Here is a 14,748-nt window from a genome sequence, read left to right as displayed (position 1 = left end):
GCCCCACTCTCTCAGGCCACTGAGCCCGAGGCAGCTGGGAGGGGTGCAGGCGATGCGGCCACTCACTGGGTGCACTCAGCCGTCTTGCCCTTGCTCTGATAGTCCAGGATGCACTGGATTAGGTGGTGGTTCTCGTCCAGCATCTGAAGGAGAAGCAGACGTGAGCACGGGAACACGGTGTGTTTTCGAGTGGTCTTTGGCGGGGCTCCAGGGCACCATCCCACAGCTCATGAGGCCCAGTGGTGCCATCAGCAGAGCTGCCCCTTCACAGCCCGAGCCAGCGCCCAGCACTTTCCACATCCCTGGGCCAAGCCCGCAGCCCTGCAGGGCCAGGGTCCATCACACCCAGCCCCACCCAGACAGGTCCCAGGTTCTCTCTCTGCAGAGGAAAACCCACAGCCTGCAGGACCTGTTTTCCAGGGTCCTTGAGGGTGGACTGGAGTCTGGAGAACGTGAGACCCACAAGTAATGGCCGTGTGGTGGGGATGCCTGGGGGAGCATTCTCCAAAATGGCCACTTGGGGACAGCACCTGGGGTAGCCCTGGAGACCAGGAGGCCACAGAGGCTGCAAAAAAGGTCACCACGTGGGAGTATGGGAGGGGCTCCCAGAGACCGACCAGGAGGCCCTGAGTGGACACTTCCCATCAGGACGTGGGGCGGAGATGGGGGACCCAAGCACTGAGGGCCTCGCCCTCCCCACTCAGCCCCTGAGCCTTTGGGCTTGGTTTCTCTTGCTTGGCTTTTTGTTACAACCTCCTCCTCTTTGCTGGGCTGTTTTTGCCAACCTAGAGATGATGTGCCAAATTCTGCCATTGCCACACCAGCGGAGGAGTGGACCCGAGATGGGGAGCCACAAGGGGGCGCTGTGGGGCGCGGCTGCCTGCGGAGCCCAGCGCAGGCAGGCTGTTAGATCCAGGGGGACTGGGCATCCCTGCCATTTGCCCAGGAAGTCCTTCCCAGATTAATTAAGAAAGGAAAACAACCACAGAAGGCCATGTCCTCTCCCTCTCAGAGCTGCCCCTAAAAGGCACCACAGGCTCTACCTCCTAGGCTCCTGTTGCCGGGCAGAATCCTCTCCCACGGTCACACGCTTCACATGAAGCATAAATCCATTTCAGCATCCTTCTTACCTGCTCAGAAAAGGGGGGACGCTAAGTGCTCAATGTTGGGATAACTTAAGCAATGACAGGAAAACCATAGGATGAGATGTTAACCAGCTATTATGAACATTTTTGTAGTTCTCATAACTATGAGAAAATGTTACACTGTTAGGATTTTTTAAAAACAAGGTACTATCTCACTTCATGGAAAGCAGAAGGGGAAAAAGTAGCAGCAACAACAGATTTTATTTTCTTGGGCTCTAAAATCACTGTGCATGGTGACTGCAGCCATGAAATGAAAAGACACTTGCTCCTTGGAAGGAAAACTATGACAAACCTAGACAGTGTATTAAAAAGCAGAGACATCACTTTGCTGACAAAGGTCCGTATAGTCAAAGCTATGGTTTTTCCAGTAGTCGTGTATGGATGTGAGAGTTGGACCATAAAGAAGGCTGAGCGCCAAAGAACTGATGCTTTCTAACTGTGGTGCTAGAAAAGACTCATGAGAGTCCCTGTGACAGCAGGGAGATCAAACCAGTCAATCTGAAAGGAAATCAACCCTGAATATTCATTGGAAAGACTGATGCTGAAGCTGAAGCTCCTATGCCTTGGTCACTTGATGCGAAGAGCTGACACATTAGAAAAGACCCAGATACTGGGAAAGATTTAAGTCAAAAGAAGAGGGAGGCAGAGGATGAGATGGTTAGATAGCATCACCCACTCAATGGACATGAGTTTGAGCAAACTCTGCGATAGTGAAGGACAGGAACCCGGTGCATTGCAGTCCATGGGGTTGCAAAGAAATGGGCGTAACGGAGGCCAACTTCTGTTGTTGCGTCTCACAGGCTTAGCAGCTCCATCTTCCTGGACCAGGGATCAAACCCATGTCTCCTGCATTGGCAGGTAGATTCTTAGCCAGTGGCCCACCTGGGAAATCGCTGAAGGAGACTTTCTGAAGAGAATAATCAGACCCTGGGAGAGACTTCCCGAGGTAGATGACCCAGTTCTGACTGAGACGTTCTGAGGAGGGATGACCTGATCCCGAGGTGGTTGACACTCCGGAGGGGAGATGGCCCAATCGTAAGGGAGACTTTCTTAAGTGGAACACCCCAAATCAGAGATTCCCTAAAGAGGGACAGCCTGATCTATGAAAAGGATTTCTGAGGAGGGATTACCCAACTCCCAGGGAGACGTTCTGAAGAGAATGACCTGCTCTGAGGGAGATTTTGGGGGAGGAATGACCTGCTCTGAGGGATATTTTGGGGGAGGAATGACCTGATCCTCAGGGAGACTCTGAGCAGGGATGACCTAACCCTGAGAGAGACTATCTGAGGATGAGTTTTGGGATCCTGAGGGATACGGTCTCAGGAGGGATGACCAGATCTCACAGAGACTTTCAGAGCAGGAATGATCTGATCCAGAAGGAGACCTTCTGATGAGGATAATCAGACCCAGGGAGAGACTTCCTGAGGTGGGATGACTCAGTTCTGACAGAGATCTTCTGAGGAGGAAAGACCTGATCTTTGAAACACTTCCTTTGGAGCAACGACCTGATCCTGGGTAAGCCTTTGGAGGAAAGATGATCTGATCCTTAGGGAGACTTGCAAGAGGAATGATCCGATCCTGTGGGAGACTTTGTGAGGAGGGATGACTGGATCCAGAGGGAGACCTTCTGAGGAGAATTATTTGGCCCTGAGGGAGACTTTTGGACGAGAAATGAGCCAATGGGGAATCTTTCAAAAGAGGGATGACTCAATCCTGAGGGAAGCACTATCAGGAGGGATTAGCCCACCTGAAGGGAGACTTCCTGAGGATTGAAGACATCCTGAGGCATATTATCTGAGGGAGTTTATGAGTCCTAAGAGACTCTATCAGAGTTAGAATGACCTGATCCTGAGGTATACTTTGTGAGACGGATTACCTGATCCTTAGGGAGACTTTCTGAAGACAGATGACCAATTGCCTGGGAGACTTATAGAGGTGATGACCTAATCCTGACAGTGCCTGCCAGAGGAGTGACTGAGGGGTGTCTTCTCAGGAGAGATAACAAGATCCTGAAGGGGCACTTCTGAGAAGAAATGAGGCAATCCCAAAATATCCTGGGGAGCAACAACCCGATCCCAAGGGAGACTTAATACACTTTCTTAACACAAAAAGGAAAAGGCATCTTCCACCCTAATTGAGCACAATGTGTCTGTGTTACCTGTATCCGACTCTCTGCGACCCCGTGGACTGTAGCCCGCCAGGCTCCTCTGTCCACAGGATTCTCCAGGCAAGAATACTAATGCGAGTTGACATTCTCTTCTCCAGGGGATCTTCCCAACCCAGGAATCTAATCTGGGTCTCCTGCATTGCAGGTGGATTCTTCACCATCTGAGCAACCACAGAAGCCCTATTGAGTGCAACTGACCCATAATCTTCAAAATGTCAGTTTTAAAGACGAAGATGGAAGAATTCCTTACTGGCAAACTGAATATACATGACTTGGGATTTTCTTTTCCTATGAAGCACATTTTTGGCATAAATGGGGAATTAGAATTAGGTCTACAGACCAGATAACAGTCCTGTGTCCATGTCAGCTCCCACATTCCCATCTCTGTTCTGTGGTTATATCTTTGTCTTTAGGAAAGTGATGCTTGGACATTTGGGAGTAAAAGTCAGTTTGCAAATCTCAAATGATTCTGGCAAAAATAATATTTATACACAGGGCAGGGGGGCAGAGAGAGGAGGAGAGAGCGAATGAGGCAACATGTTAACTTGGGAAATCAGGGGGAAGAGAATATGGGAATTCTTTTAAAGGTTCCTGTCCCACAGACCTTTTTTCAGGATCTGTAAAATGATGTGGTCCCATAAAACAAGGGAGCAAATGGCAAAAGGGGAAGATCTCAGACCAACACAGAGGCCTAAAGAATGGGGACCATGGTGGAGGGAGACCCAGAGAGGCCCAAGAAGAGTAGCCCTGAGACCATGAACCTGACAGATTACCTGAGCTGAGGTTTCCACGACTGGGAGAAAGTCTAGGATAAAGCAGTGAGAAATGATTTAAAAGAAAGTGAGATTGCCAACTCCAAGGGAAAAAAAAAAGACTGGACAGGAAAAATGATCACACACAAGATCGTGCATGGAACAATATTTACACTATCACAACCAGAGGTGGATCAACCACCAGGGGACCATCCTGGGGTAATAGGGGCACTTGTGTGTGGTGGAAGAGGGAGCATGAAAATGAGCCATGACCCCCTTTGCCATCATCTTCATGTGAAAGCAAATGTTAGGGACTGAGTATCTGCTGTCCCCCTAAAACTCCTGTGTTGAAGCCCTAACTCCCAATGTGATGGCGTCTGGAGGCAGTGCCTTTGGGAGGTGTTCAGGTTTGGATAAAGTCATGGGGGCAGAGCCCCCATAATGAGATCACTGCCCTAGTGAGAAGAAAAAGACAACACCAGAGCTTCCTCTGGGATGAAGACAGCAAGAAGGTGGCCAGCCGGCCGTCCACGAACCAGGGGGCGGGTCCTCGCTGGGAATCAAATCTGCCACCACCTTGGTCTCAGACTTTCAGCCTCCAGGCTGTGAGTGGACTGAGTCAACAGACAATGCTTAAAGCTAAGATCATTCAAGAAGCAGCCACTTGGTTTAGCAATGGTGAGGGCAAGTGGTGCTGCTGGGAGGTGGAAACCAGCATGGAGGTGGAAGAATGACCCCAAATTTCTAATACAAGCCCCACAGCATGATTTGATTCTTTATGTGCAGGTGTGGTTTTGATGAGTGTAAAATCTAACCTTAAAACAAGAAGTAAATGACCAGAGGGCAACCCTGGCTCACTCCAGATTGGAGATTACAGATTTTATTTCCTATGAAAGTGAAAGTCACCTCAGTCGTGTCCGACTCTTTGTGACCCCATGGACTATACAGTCCATGTAATTCTCCAGGCCAGAATACTGGAGTGGGTAGCCTTTCCCTTCTCCAGGGGATCTTTCCAATCCAGGGATCTAACCCAGGTCTCCCAAATTGCAGGCAGATTCTTTACTAGCTGAGCTACCAGGGAAGCCCAAGAATACTGGAGTGGGTAGCCTATCCCTTCTCCAGCGGATCTTCCCAACCCAGGAATCGAACCGCGGTCTCCTGCATTGCAGGTGGTTCTTTACCAACTGAGCTGTCAGGGAAGCCCCGATATTTTCTGATGGACTGGAAATCCATTGGGGTCTCCCTGAGCAGGTTCATATCCTGCCAACTACATGGTGGTTATCTGTGAATCAGTTCCTCCTTATTCCCTATATGTGTTTATTAAAATTTCTAAGAGAGGCATCTGTTACTGTTACCATTTAAAAGATGATTCTATTATCTTTAAGCTTCTTTTTTTGGATCTTTTAAATTTTTATTTAACTTTTTCTTTAAAAAAATTTTTTATTTTATATTGGAGTATAAATGATTTACGATGTTGTGTAAGGTAATTTTGAAGAGTCTGGGACTGCCGGGGCTGGGTGGGCCCAGGGCTTCACTTGTTCTTTTTCCTACCAGCGTGCCCATGCTAAGTTGCTTCAGTTGTGTCTGACTCTTTGCGACCCTATGGACTGTTGCCCCCCAGGCTTCTCAGTCCATGGAATTCTCCAGGAAAGAATACTGGAATGGGTTGCCATCTCCTCTTTCGGGGGATCTTCCTGACCCAGGGATCAAACGCTTGTCTCAGGCATCTCCTGTGCTGGCAGGGGCATTCTTTACCACGGTGCCACCAGGGAAGCCCCTTTCTTTACCTAGTGTGTGTCTAAAAAGTGTGTATCCTTAATACAAAGTTGAAAAATAAAGACAACACTTACACTGACGGGGATTAACAATCTATTTCACATATTTATTGCTGTCTTCTGAGCTTTCTCACAGGAGATTCTGTGTCTTCCTGCACCAGAGGGCATGCCCCTTGCTCTCTGCCCTCTTGGGAAGCCTGGTTTTCCATAGGTTCAGGGGGATAGGGCAGGTGATGTCACAGAGAAAGGAGTTGGAGACTCATGAAATATAAGAGCTGAAACTCAAGTGCCAGGCATGGCCCAGGGCCTCTGGAGGCGAGAATCCTGGGGTAGACAGTAGAGAAGGTGGCAACACCCTTTGGAGAAGCTGGCGCTCAGCACTGAGGGCCACGACTGCCAAGTCATGGTGGGATCCCATCTCTGAAGGCCTATCCTAGACCCAGGTAAGCGTGACAAGGAGGTGGCCAGACCCCACCCTTGCTTGCGATGGGAGTGGGCAGTAGGCGGCCGGAGTCAGGGCGAGTTGGCCATGGGCACACATCTGCTTGGTGCCACAAGGCGGCTGTGTCATCTGTGATCTTGACAGCAGGGATCCAGGAGCACTCAGCAATGTCTGAGCCATGGTTGGAAAGATGACCAGGAACACACAGGTGGAGATGGAGGTAGGGCAGTCTGAGTGGCATGGACGGCCCAGGCAAAGGTGTGGCACATCCGAAAGCAGAGACAGAAGTTTTAGGAACGTGCTGAAGAGGATGTGGTGGAGACGGAGAACCATGGAACGGCTGGGGGAGGGGGAAGCCTATGCCCAGCAGAGGGTGACCTGCTGAACCTCAGCCTGGATGGACTGCAGAGGCCAACGAGACCAAGGTCATGGGACACAGGGCACAGCTGTTACCTGCCGCGTGTCACAAATGTCCCCATGCCCCATGGTGAAAACAGCGGCTTCTTAGATCTCATGATTCTGGGCTGTCGGGGCGGTCTGCCGCAGGTCTCTCCTGGCCTCAGCTCTGGCATCAGTGGGGCCTCCTTGGCACGTGGTCACCCTGGTGGTCTCAGGCCCCAGTGGGTAGCCAGAGAGCACAGGTCTCATCAAGCCTCTGTTGTGCTGGCCGCTGTTTCAGCGGTCAGAGCACCATGAAGGAAAGCCCGGGGTTGCCGTAGGGGTGGGAACACAGGCTCAGAGCTGGGGTGGCCCCACTCAGCTGTTGTTTCTGTGACAATCCACCACAGGCTTTACCAGGGACTGGACCTGGCTTCGAGGGAGGTGATGACTGACCTGGCACTCTGCTGCCCATGGGGCTGCCTGGAGGTGAGGACACAGGTGATGAGGCAGGGTCGGGCTCAGGGCGCCACTGATGCCACACGTGGGGTCCTGACTGGGTGGGTGAGGGATTGAGGATATCAGAAATTTGGGAAGGGGAGGAACTAGGGGTCCTTGAGCCCACAAGAGAGTAGGGTACAGGGACTGGAGCCATCAGGGAACCCTGGAATAGGGGCACAGAGGGACCTGGAAGCCCTGAAACTTGCTGCCGAGGGGGGATCAGGTCACCCCACAATGGGCAGAAAGACCCTTCACAATGTCCTTGTGCCTGTTCTTGTAATTAACAAAGGCTGTGCCCTCGAAATGGGAAGAAATTCACGGATGTGCTGAAGTCCAGGCAGGCCCAGGGGGAGGGTGGGCCTCCAAACCCCCACCCTTGGCTGACACTCCAGCCAACCTCAGCTGGTTCTGGAAGCATCTCCCCATGCCCGTTGTGCACACACGGGGAACATTTCCGTCCCGCTGGTCTCCCACCGTCCCTGTCTCAGCCACAAAGTTCCCCGCTCGTGGTTTCCTAAGCACCAGAGAATTCCACAAAACAAACACATGGTACTCAGGGGCTTCTGTGGCTGCAAGAGACCGCAGCGCACGCCTCCACATGTGGGGCCAACTCCATGTGAGATAACTCCTGGGAGCCATCTGAGCTGTGGGAGGCACGACTGGAGAGCTGGGTAAGTGTCCCCAGGTAGCTGACCCTCCTCCCACCATGGTTCTCAGGGCAAACATTTTGCTAATCCATCAGGGCTCCTTCCTGCCAGCACAGAGGCAGCTGCCACCAGCCACCCCAGAGGATAACTAGGAGCCCCCAGGCCACAGACCCTGCTGATGGATGCTGACAGGACCCCTTCCAACAAACATCTGCCTGATGGGTGAATCGGTGAATCGGATATGTGGGTTTCAAAAAACCCCAAACCTTACTCCTATGGTGTCCTTGGGAGGGCTGGCCCCGCCCTGTGGTCCTCCCTCTGTGTCTGACACGTGTGTTCAGACCCTAAGGACGTGGTAAGGCACGTTAACATGGTTGTGGTTGTTCAGTTGCTCAGTTGTGTCAAATTCTTTGCAACCCCATGGACTGTAGCATGCCAGGCTTTCTTGTCCTTCACCATCTCCTGGAGTTTGCTCAAACTCATGTCCACTGAGTCGATGATGACATCCAACCATCTCGTCCTCTGTCATCCCCTTCTTCTCCTGCCTTCTATCTTTCCCAGCATTAGGGTCTCTTCCAGTGAGTAGGCTCTTCACATCAGGTGGCTAAAGAACTGGAGCTTCATCTTCAGCATCAGTCCTTCCAATGAACATTCAGGGTTGATATCCTTTAGGATTGACTGCATTGATTTCCTTGATGGCCAAGAGACTCCAAAGAGTCTTCTCCAGACTACAATTCAAAAGCATCAATTCTTCGGTGCTCAGCCTTCTTTATGGTCCAACTCTCACATCTGTACATGACTACTGGAAAAACCGTAGCTTTCACTATACTGGCCTTTATTAGCAAAGTGTTATCTCTGCTTTTTAATATACTGTCCAGGTTTGTCATAGCTTTTCTTCCAAGGAGCAAGCATCTTTTTATTTCATGGCTGCAGTGACTTCACTGTCCTCAGTGATTGTGGAGCCCAAGTAAGTAAAGTCTGTCACTGTTTCCATTGTTTCCCCATCTATTTGCCATGAAGTAATGGGATGAATGCCATGATCTCAGTTTTTTGAGTGCTGAGTTTTAAGCCAGCTTTTTCACTCTCCTCTTTCACCTCATCAAGAGGCTCTTTAGTTCCTCTTCACTTTCTGTTATAAGGTTGGTATCATCTGCATTTCTGAGGTTATTGATATTTCTCCCAGAAGTCTTGATTCCAGCTTGTGCTTCATCCAGCTCAGCATTTCTCATGATGTACTCTGCATATAAGTTAAATAAGCAAGGTGACAATATACAGCCTTGACGTATTCCTTTCCGAATTTGGAACCAGTCTGTTGTTCCATGTCTGGTTCTAACTGTTGGTTCTTGTCCTGCATACAGATTTCTCAGGAGGCAGGTAAGGTGATCTGGTATTCCCATCTCTTTAAGAATTTTCCACAGTTTGTTGTGATCCATGTTAACGTGCACGCAGCTGCAAACATATGTCCATCCTCCTTAAGGATGTGGGGTCCCCACATTATTCAGTCACTGTCACTCCGCCCCTGTGAGCCTGGCTCCCTTCCCTCTTCACAGGACCCTGGACTCCTACAGTTTGGGATCACCTGCCCTTCAGAATCTACTCATCGCTTTTGCTCAATGTCAAGAATACCATCAAAAGGCTGAGACCATCACTTACTTACAAGGTGACTTGCCTTCCTGTACCAGATGATCACGTGTTACCACAAATGCAGTTGAAAGGATCCAACCATGTCATCTTCCTTAAAACAAGGAACCCGAGGCCTGGGGGTGGCGGCGCTGGGCTGTGAGCTGCCATAGCTCCACCCTCACTGCTGACCCCACCGCCCACTGCCATCCACCAGCCCTGCAGTCCCGGCGCAGTTGCCCATCGGCTCAGGAGCCGTGCTGGCCAAGGGGTTGGGGTCACGTTTCAGGAGCCTCAGCTGCACAAACATCCAGCACCTTCGCCCTGGAGCCTTCTGACTCCTGTCATGTTCACGCAGCAGGGCACACAGTCATGGTGCCCACCACAGATCAGGCGGTCCAGACTGGCCCAATGTTGCCCAGGTCCTGCCACTTGGGGACACCAGTGCTAGGTCCCCTCACTGCAGGGGAGGGCGGCTTCTACTCAAAGCCTGGGGACCGCATAGACGCTGTCATCCAACTCCCAGCACAGGGCCCACGGGCCTGGGGAGCAGGCTGGGGCAGAGGGCTGGGGCCACGGGCAGGGCACAGTGGGGACACCTGCGAGTGAGTGTCAGAGGGCCCCTGGCTGCCTCCCTCTCCCTCCCCCTCCAGGCTCTGCAAGAGAGACACAGCCCTGAGGAGGCGGGATTGTGGAGGGGCAGGGGGTGCGGCCTGTACTTTATCCAGAGGCTTCCATCCTCCACCAGGGGGCTCCCAGGACAACACCTGGGTTGGGGCAATGCCTGGGCAGAAGGGCAGAGGCCAAGTGGTAGCTGTTCCCTCCCTGCGAACACCTATAGGGGCTGCACTCAGAGCCTCCATAGCACAGGTTCAGGTGTGCTCAGGGGCAGCACCCTGCCTCCCCACCCAGGGCTGGTCCCAGAGACCACAGTGAGGGGACACCACCACTCCCACCCCGGGAGACCCTTCTCAGGCCTCTGCTCACTGGGGTGAAAGTGCTTTCAATAATTACTACCTGAGATGATCAACAGCAAAGTTCACAGGAGGCTCCGAGTCCCCAAGACCCTCTCAGTTGTGAATTTTAAAATGGCCAATCTACCTCCCCCATGAATTAGCCTACATTTTTAAGGCAAGTTTCAGGTCTGAGAGAGCACAGGGCACTCCCCCGACAACGGGTCACCCCTTACCCCTGTGCCCCCACCCTGCCCCTGGGCACTGAGGTCCTTGGGGCTGGGCAGCCACCCTGCTGATCTCTCTCCCATGCCTGACCCGCATCAGCAAACACGCCAACTGCCCACCCCTCCATAAGCTCTACAGAGCCTGTCTCCCCCGCACAAGGTGCTCGGGTGCAGAGGGACAAGATGCTACCCCTGCTCTTCAGCTGAGGAAACAAGCTAAGGAAACCAATATAAACAGTGATGATAAAACTCACATTTCTTAAGCAACTACTATGTGCCAAGCAGCAAGGAGGCACCTACACGTCGGCCAAGGTACAGCCACACAGGCTGTGGAGACAGCGGCACCCCAACCCCCACCAGTGACACCCAGAGCATGGTCTTGGTCCCCAGCCGGAAAGAGCAGTTCAGGATGGGTCCTGGCCTAGAGGTCAGCTGGCCAGGTACAGAGTCACTGGCTTTTCTTGGGGACACTGCCCACCTCCAGCTCAGACCCTCTGGCCAAATCATGTCCCCCATGGTTCTCACCTGGGTTGCACCTCCCCTCACACTATGCTTGGTCACTGCAAGCAAGACTACTGAGTGCATGACTGAGGCACCCCTAACCAGGCTGGCCCTTCTAGCCCCACCAGTTTTGGTGCCTGATGCGAAGAGCCATCTCATTGGAAAAGACCTCGATGCTGGGGAAGACTGAAGGCAGGCAGAGAAGGCAGCAACAGAGAATAAGATGGTTGGATGGCATCATTGACTCAACAGACATGAGCTTGAGCAAACTCCGGGAGACGGTGAAGGACAGGGAAGTCTGGCATGCTGCAGTCCACAGGGTCACAAAAAGTTGGACATGACTGAGCCACTGAACAACACCTGCTCTGCTCCCTGCAGACCACAGGCGGGACCACTGGTGACTCTCAACCTTTAAGACCCTTACTATCCCTACTCTTTGGTCCTCCCTATCTGATACGCCCCTGCCCCATGTGTCCTCCTTTAGGAGTTGAAATGCATCCCTCAAAATTACCTGGTCAAGTCCTAACTCCCAGTATCTGGGACCATGGCCTTATTTGGAAATAGGGTTCTTGGGAAAGTAATCAACTTATATTTGAGGTCACATGGATTAATGTGTTAGTTGCTCAGTTGCGTCTGACTCTGTGACTCCATGGACTGTAGTCCATCAGGCTCCTCTGTCCATGGGATTCTCCAGGCAAAAATACTAGAGTGGGTTGCCATCCCCTTCTCCAGGGGATCTTCCTGACCCAGGATTGAACTCAGGTCTCCTGCATTGCTGACGGATTCTTTACCATCTGAGCCAACAGAGAAGGATTAGGGCGGACCTTAAATCCCACACCTGGTGTCCTCATGAGAAGAGGGAGATTGGACATAGACACATAGGAAGGGGGCCAGGTGAAGATGGAGGCAGAGGTCAGGATTATGCGTCTACAGGCCAAGGAGCTCCAAGGACCACCAGCAATCGCCAGAAACTCAAAGAAAAGCCTGGAACAGATCCTACCTCAGAACCCCAGAAAAGAAGCAACACTGTAAACACCAAGACTTTGGATTTCCAACCCTTGGAACTGTAAGAAAATCAATTGCAGCTGTTTTAAATGACCCTGTTTGTGGTAATCTGTTATGACGGCTGTAGGAAGTGACTACAACTGCCCGTCCCAAACGCTCGACTGATGGGACCAGGGTCACAGATGCTCCAGCACATGCTAGGCACTGACTGTGCTGGACACTGTGCCAGCCTGGGGACACAACAACAGGTCAGCAACACAAAACTTGGGAGCCCAAGTGACATGTCAAAATGCTGGACTCACCACATAACTGCCAAGTGGGGCCTTGAAGGTTGAGTAGGAGTTTGCCTGGCAAGCTCCCGTCCAAACATACTCAAAGGACAAGAGTGTACTCCCTGCTGTCTCACTACCAAGTAGGCTTCCAAGGAACCCCTGGCTTTTTCTCAATGCTCTGAGCATGAGCACATACTGTGGACACAGTTCATATGAGTGCAGAACATGTATCTCTGATGCCCTCTCAGAATACCAGTAAGAGAGCCCTGCGTATATGCATTGACAAAACACCAAGGTGACTACACAGACTGCTAGCCCTAAAAGGTCAAGCCAGATGACAGCCTAAGCCGAAGACCCATCTCCAACGGTCAGCATGCAGACCTTCTGCCCTGCGATGCAGTCTCTCTGATCTGATGTTTGGGAGCAGTGCTCAAACACACACTTCTGCCTAGAGACTTGCAAAATGCAAACAACTGGATGAATGCTGACGCCAAGGCAGCTTTAGGAACAGTGACTATACTCGTCACACTTAGCTCCAAAAACCTGGGTCCTCAGAGCCCCTTGGGCTGCCAACATGTGCGTTTGGGTCACATGCTTGACTCTCTGCCCAACCAAGAGTCCGACATGGAGTGTCACTGTCAGGGCAGACCCTGGAGCCGCTGTCCAGGTGTGACTCCTGGCTCTACCGTGTACCAGTAGGCACTCAGCCTCCCTATACCTGTCTCCTGATCTGTAAAATGGGGACGATAGTAACTCAAGACATTAAACGAGTTGAGACCTGCAAAGCCCTTAGAATAAGGCCAGTAAGCACCCCATAAGGGTTAACCAAACAAATAAGAATGCTCTACTTTTAAACCTGTATTTCTCCTGCTTCTTAAGTCTTCTCTTCCCCATTTAGCATTTATGAGGCTCCTCGTTTGTCAAAACCAGTCACGGCAAAAGTCGTCTCAAACAGTCAAGAGGCTGAGAACAAGTCCACCAGGACCCCGCAGGTCATCAAGGAAGAAGGGCCGCGGCCATCAAAGTGAATCCCCTCAGGGGAAAAACAGGCTCACAGAAACCAAGGCATACTGCAGAGGACCGCAGGTTAGAAAAGAAAGTAACATAGCTATCAAAAACATCAAAAAAATTCAAGCTGGAATGACTAACACTCTCTTTCTTCTGAGCTTTTCTTCTAAGGAAAAACAATAGGAAAACTGAAATCTTCATTTTCACAACTTAAGGCTTTGTTAAAGGTGCCCCCAAACCAACGGGAAGGTATCTCTAGAAAACCACAAGGCAGAACTTAAAGAACGTGGGCAAGGCTGTAAAGCGAATGTGTAAAGTTTCTGTTAGGTGAGAGGCTGGCTAGGTGTCACGCTGAAAGACAATTTGACAGGCGAATAAGGGCAGCAAGGTTTGGCCGGCAGGTCGGCCCCAGGGTGTAGCGCGCTCCTTGAAGGGCTGCGGGGCTACTGGAACTGCGTCCCACCCTCTGGATGCGCCCCTTTGTGCCTCGGAGTGCCAGCACTTAAGGGGGCGGTAGGGGCCGGGCGCTGGGACCTATTCCTGTCGCCCCGTGCGCCCCTCGACCAGTCAAGGTGCGCGTAGGGGCCAGGGCCGCCCATCACGCAGCGCCACCGCTTTCGCCAGCGAAGCGGATCCCCTGTGCGCGCGGGATGGCCGGCGGACACCACTCGGTGGGCGCCTGGTCCCACCGCCCTGCACCCCTACCCACGGACTGTGGCCCCAAAGATGGTGAGTCACCACTGTGCCCGCGCAGCCCGCAGTCGATCCCGGGTTGGATCCGAGGATACCATCCCGCGAGCAGCATCTTTCGGACACCACCCCTTAGGCAGTCTGTTCTGCTACCCTGCGCCCCTGCCCGCGGCCCCTGGTCTAGAAAGCTGCGGGTCCCCACCGTGCCCGGCGTGGCCCAGGGTCGTTCCCGGCTTGGATCCGCCGACACCACCCCGCGGGCCGCCCCGCGCCCTGCTCATGACCCACGCTCGCCCCCGCCCAAACTGGCGCACGTCGGCGGCCAAGCGCGCGCGGGGCCCCGGCGGGGTCGCTGCGGTCGCCTGCGCCCCGGCTTTGTTCGCGCCCCGCGCCCGCCGGCTACCCTCGATCCGGCCCGGCGCCCGCCCGCACCCCGCAGCTCCCGTGCCGCAGTCCGGGGTCCCCAGCCCACCTTCTGGATGGTTTGCTGCGTGACCTCGCCTTTGCCTCTCGGCCGGGCGGACGCGAAAGCCACCGACATGGTAGCGGGCGCGGGATCAGCCCTAGATCATTGGGGTTTATTCTCCGGGTGCGATCGGCAGCCGGAGGCGCTCATTCTCCGCAGTCGCTGGGGGGCGGGGGGCGCGGGGGGGAGCCGCCTTGTG

The 14,748-nt window shown here is 52.7% G+C and overlaps 1 protein-coding gene across 1 annotated transcript in view; it reads right to left on the bottom strand.

Annotated features, from left to right (window-relative positions):
- SS18L1 (synovial sarcoma translocation gene on chromosome 18-like 1) overlaps positions 1-14,695 on the bottom strand; it is a 27,893-nt gene extending 13,198 nt beyond the window's left edge. Inside the window, exons 1-2 of the mRNA XM_010841868.1 lie at positions 14,556-14,695; positions 67-143 (exon numbers count right to left, since the gene is read on the bottom strand). Coding sequence (XP_010840170.1) covers positions 67-143; positions 14,556-14,624 — 146 coding nt within the window. The 5' untranslated portion in view covers positions 14,625-14,695. The remainder of the gene's footprint in view (positions 1-66; positions 144-14,555) is intronic.
- Positions 14,696-14,748: the final 53 nt, after the last annotated feature.

This window comes from Bison bison, unplaced genomic scaffold (genome assembly GCF_000754665.1).
Source record: "Bison bison bison isolate TAMUID 2011002044 unplaced genomic scaffold, Bison_UMD1.0 scf7180017864167, whole genome shotgun sequence".
NCBI lineage: Eukaryota > Metazoa > Chordata > Mammalia > Artiodactyla > Bovidae > Bison > Bison bison.
This window is presented reverse-complemented; position numbering and strand designations above follow the sequence as displayed.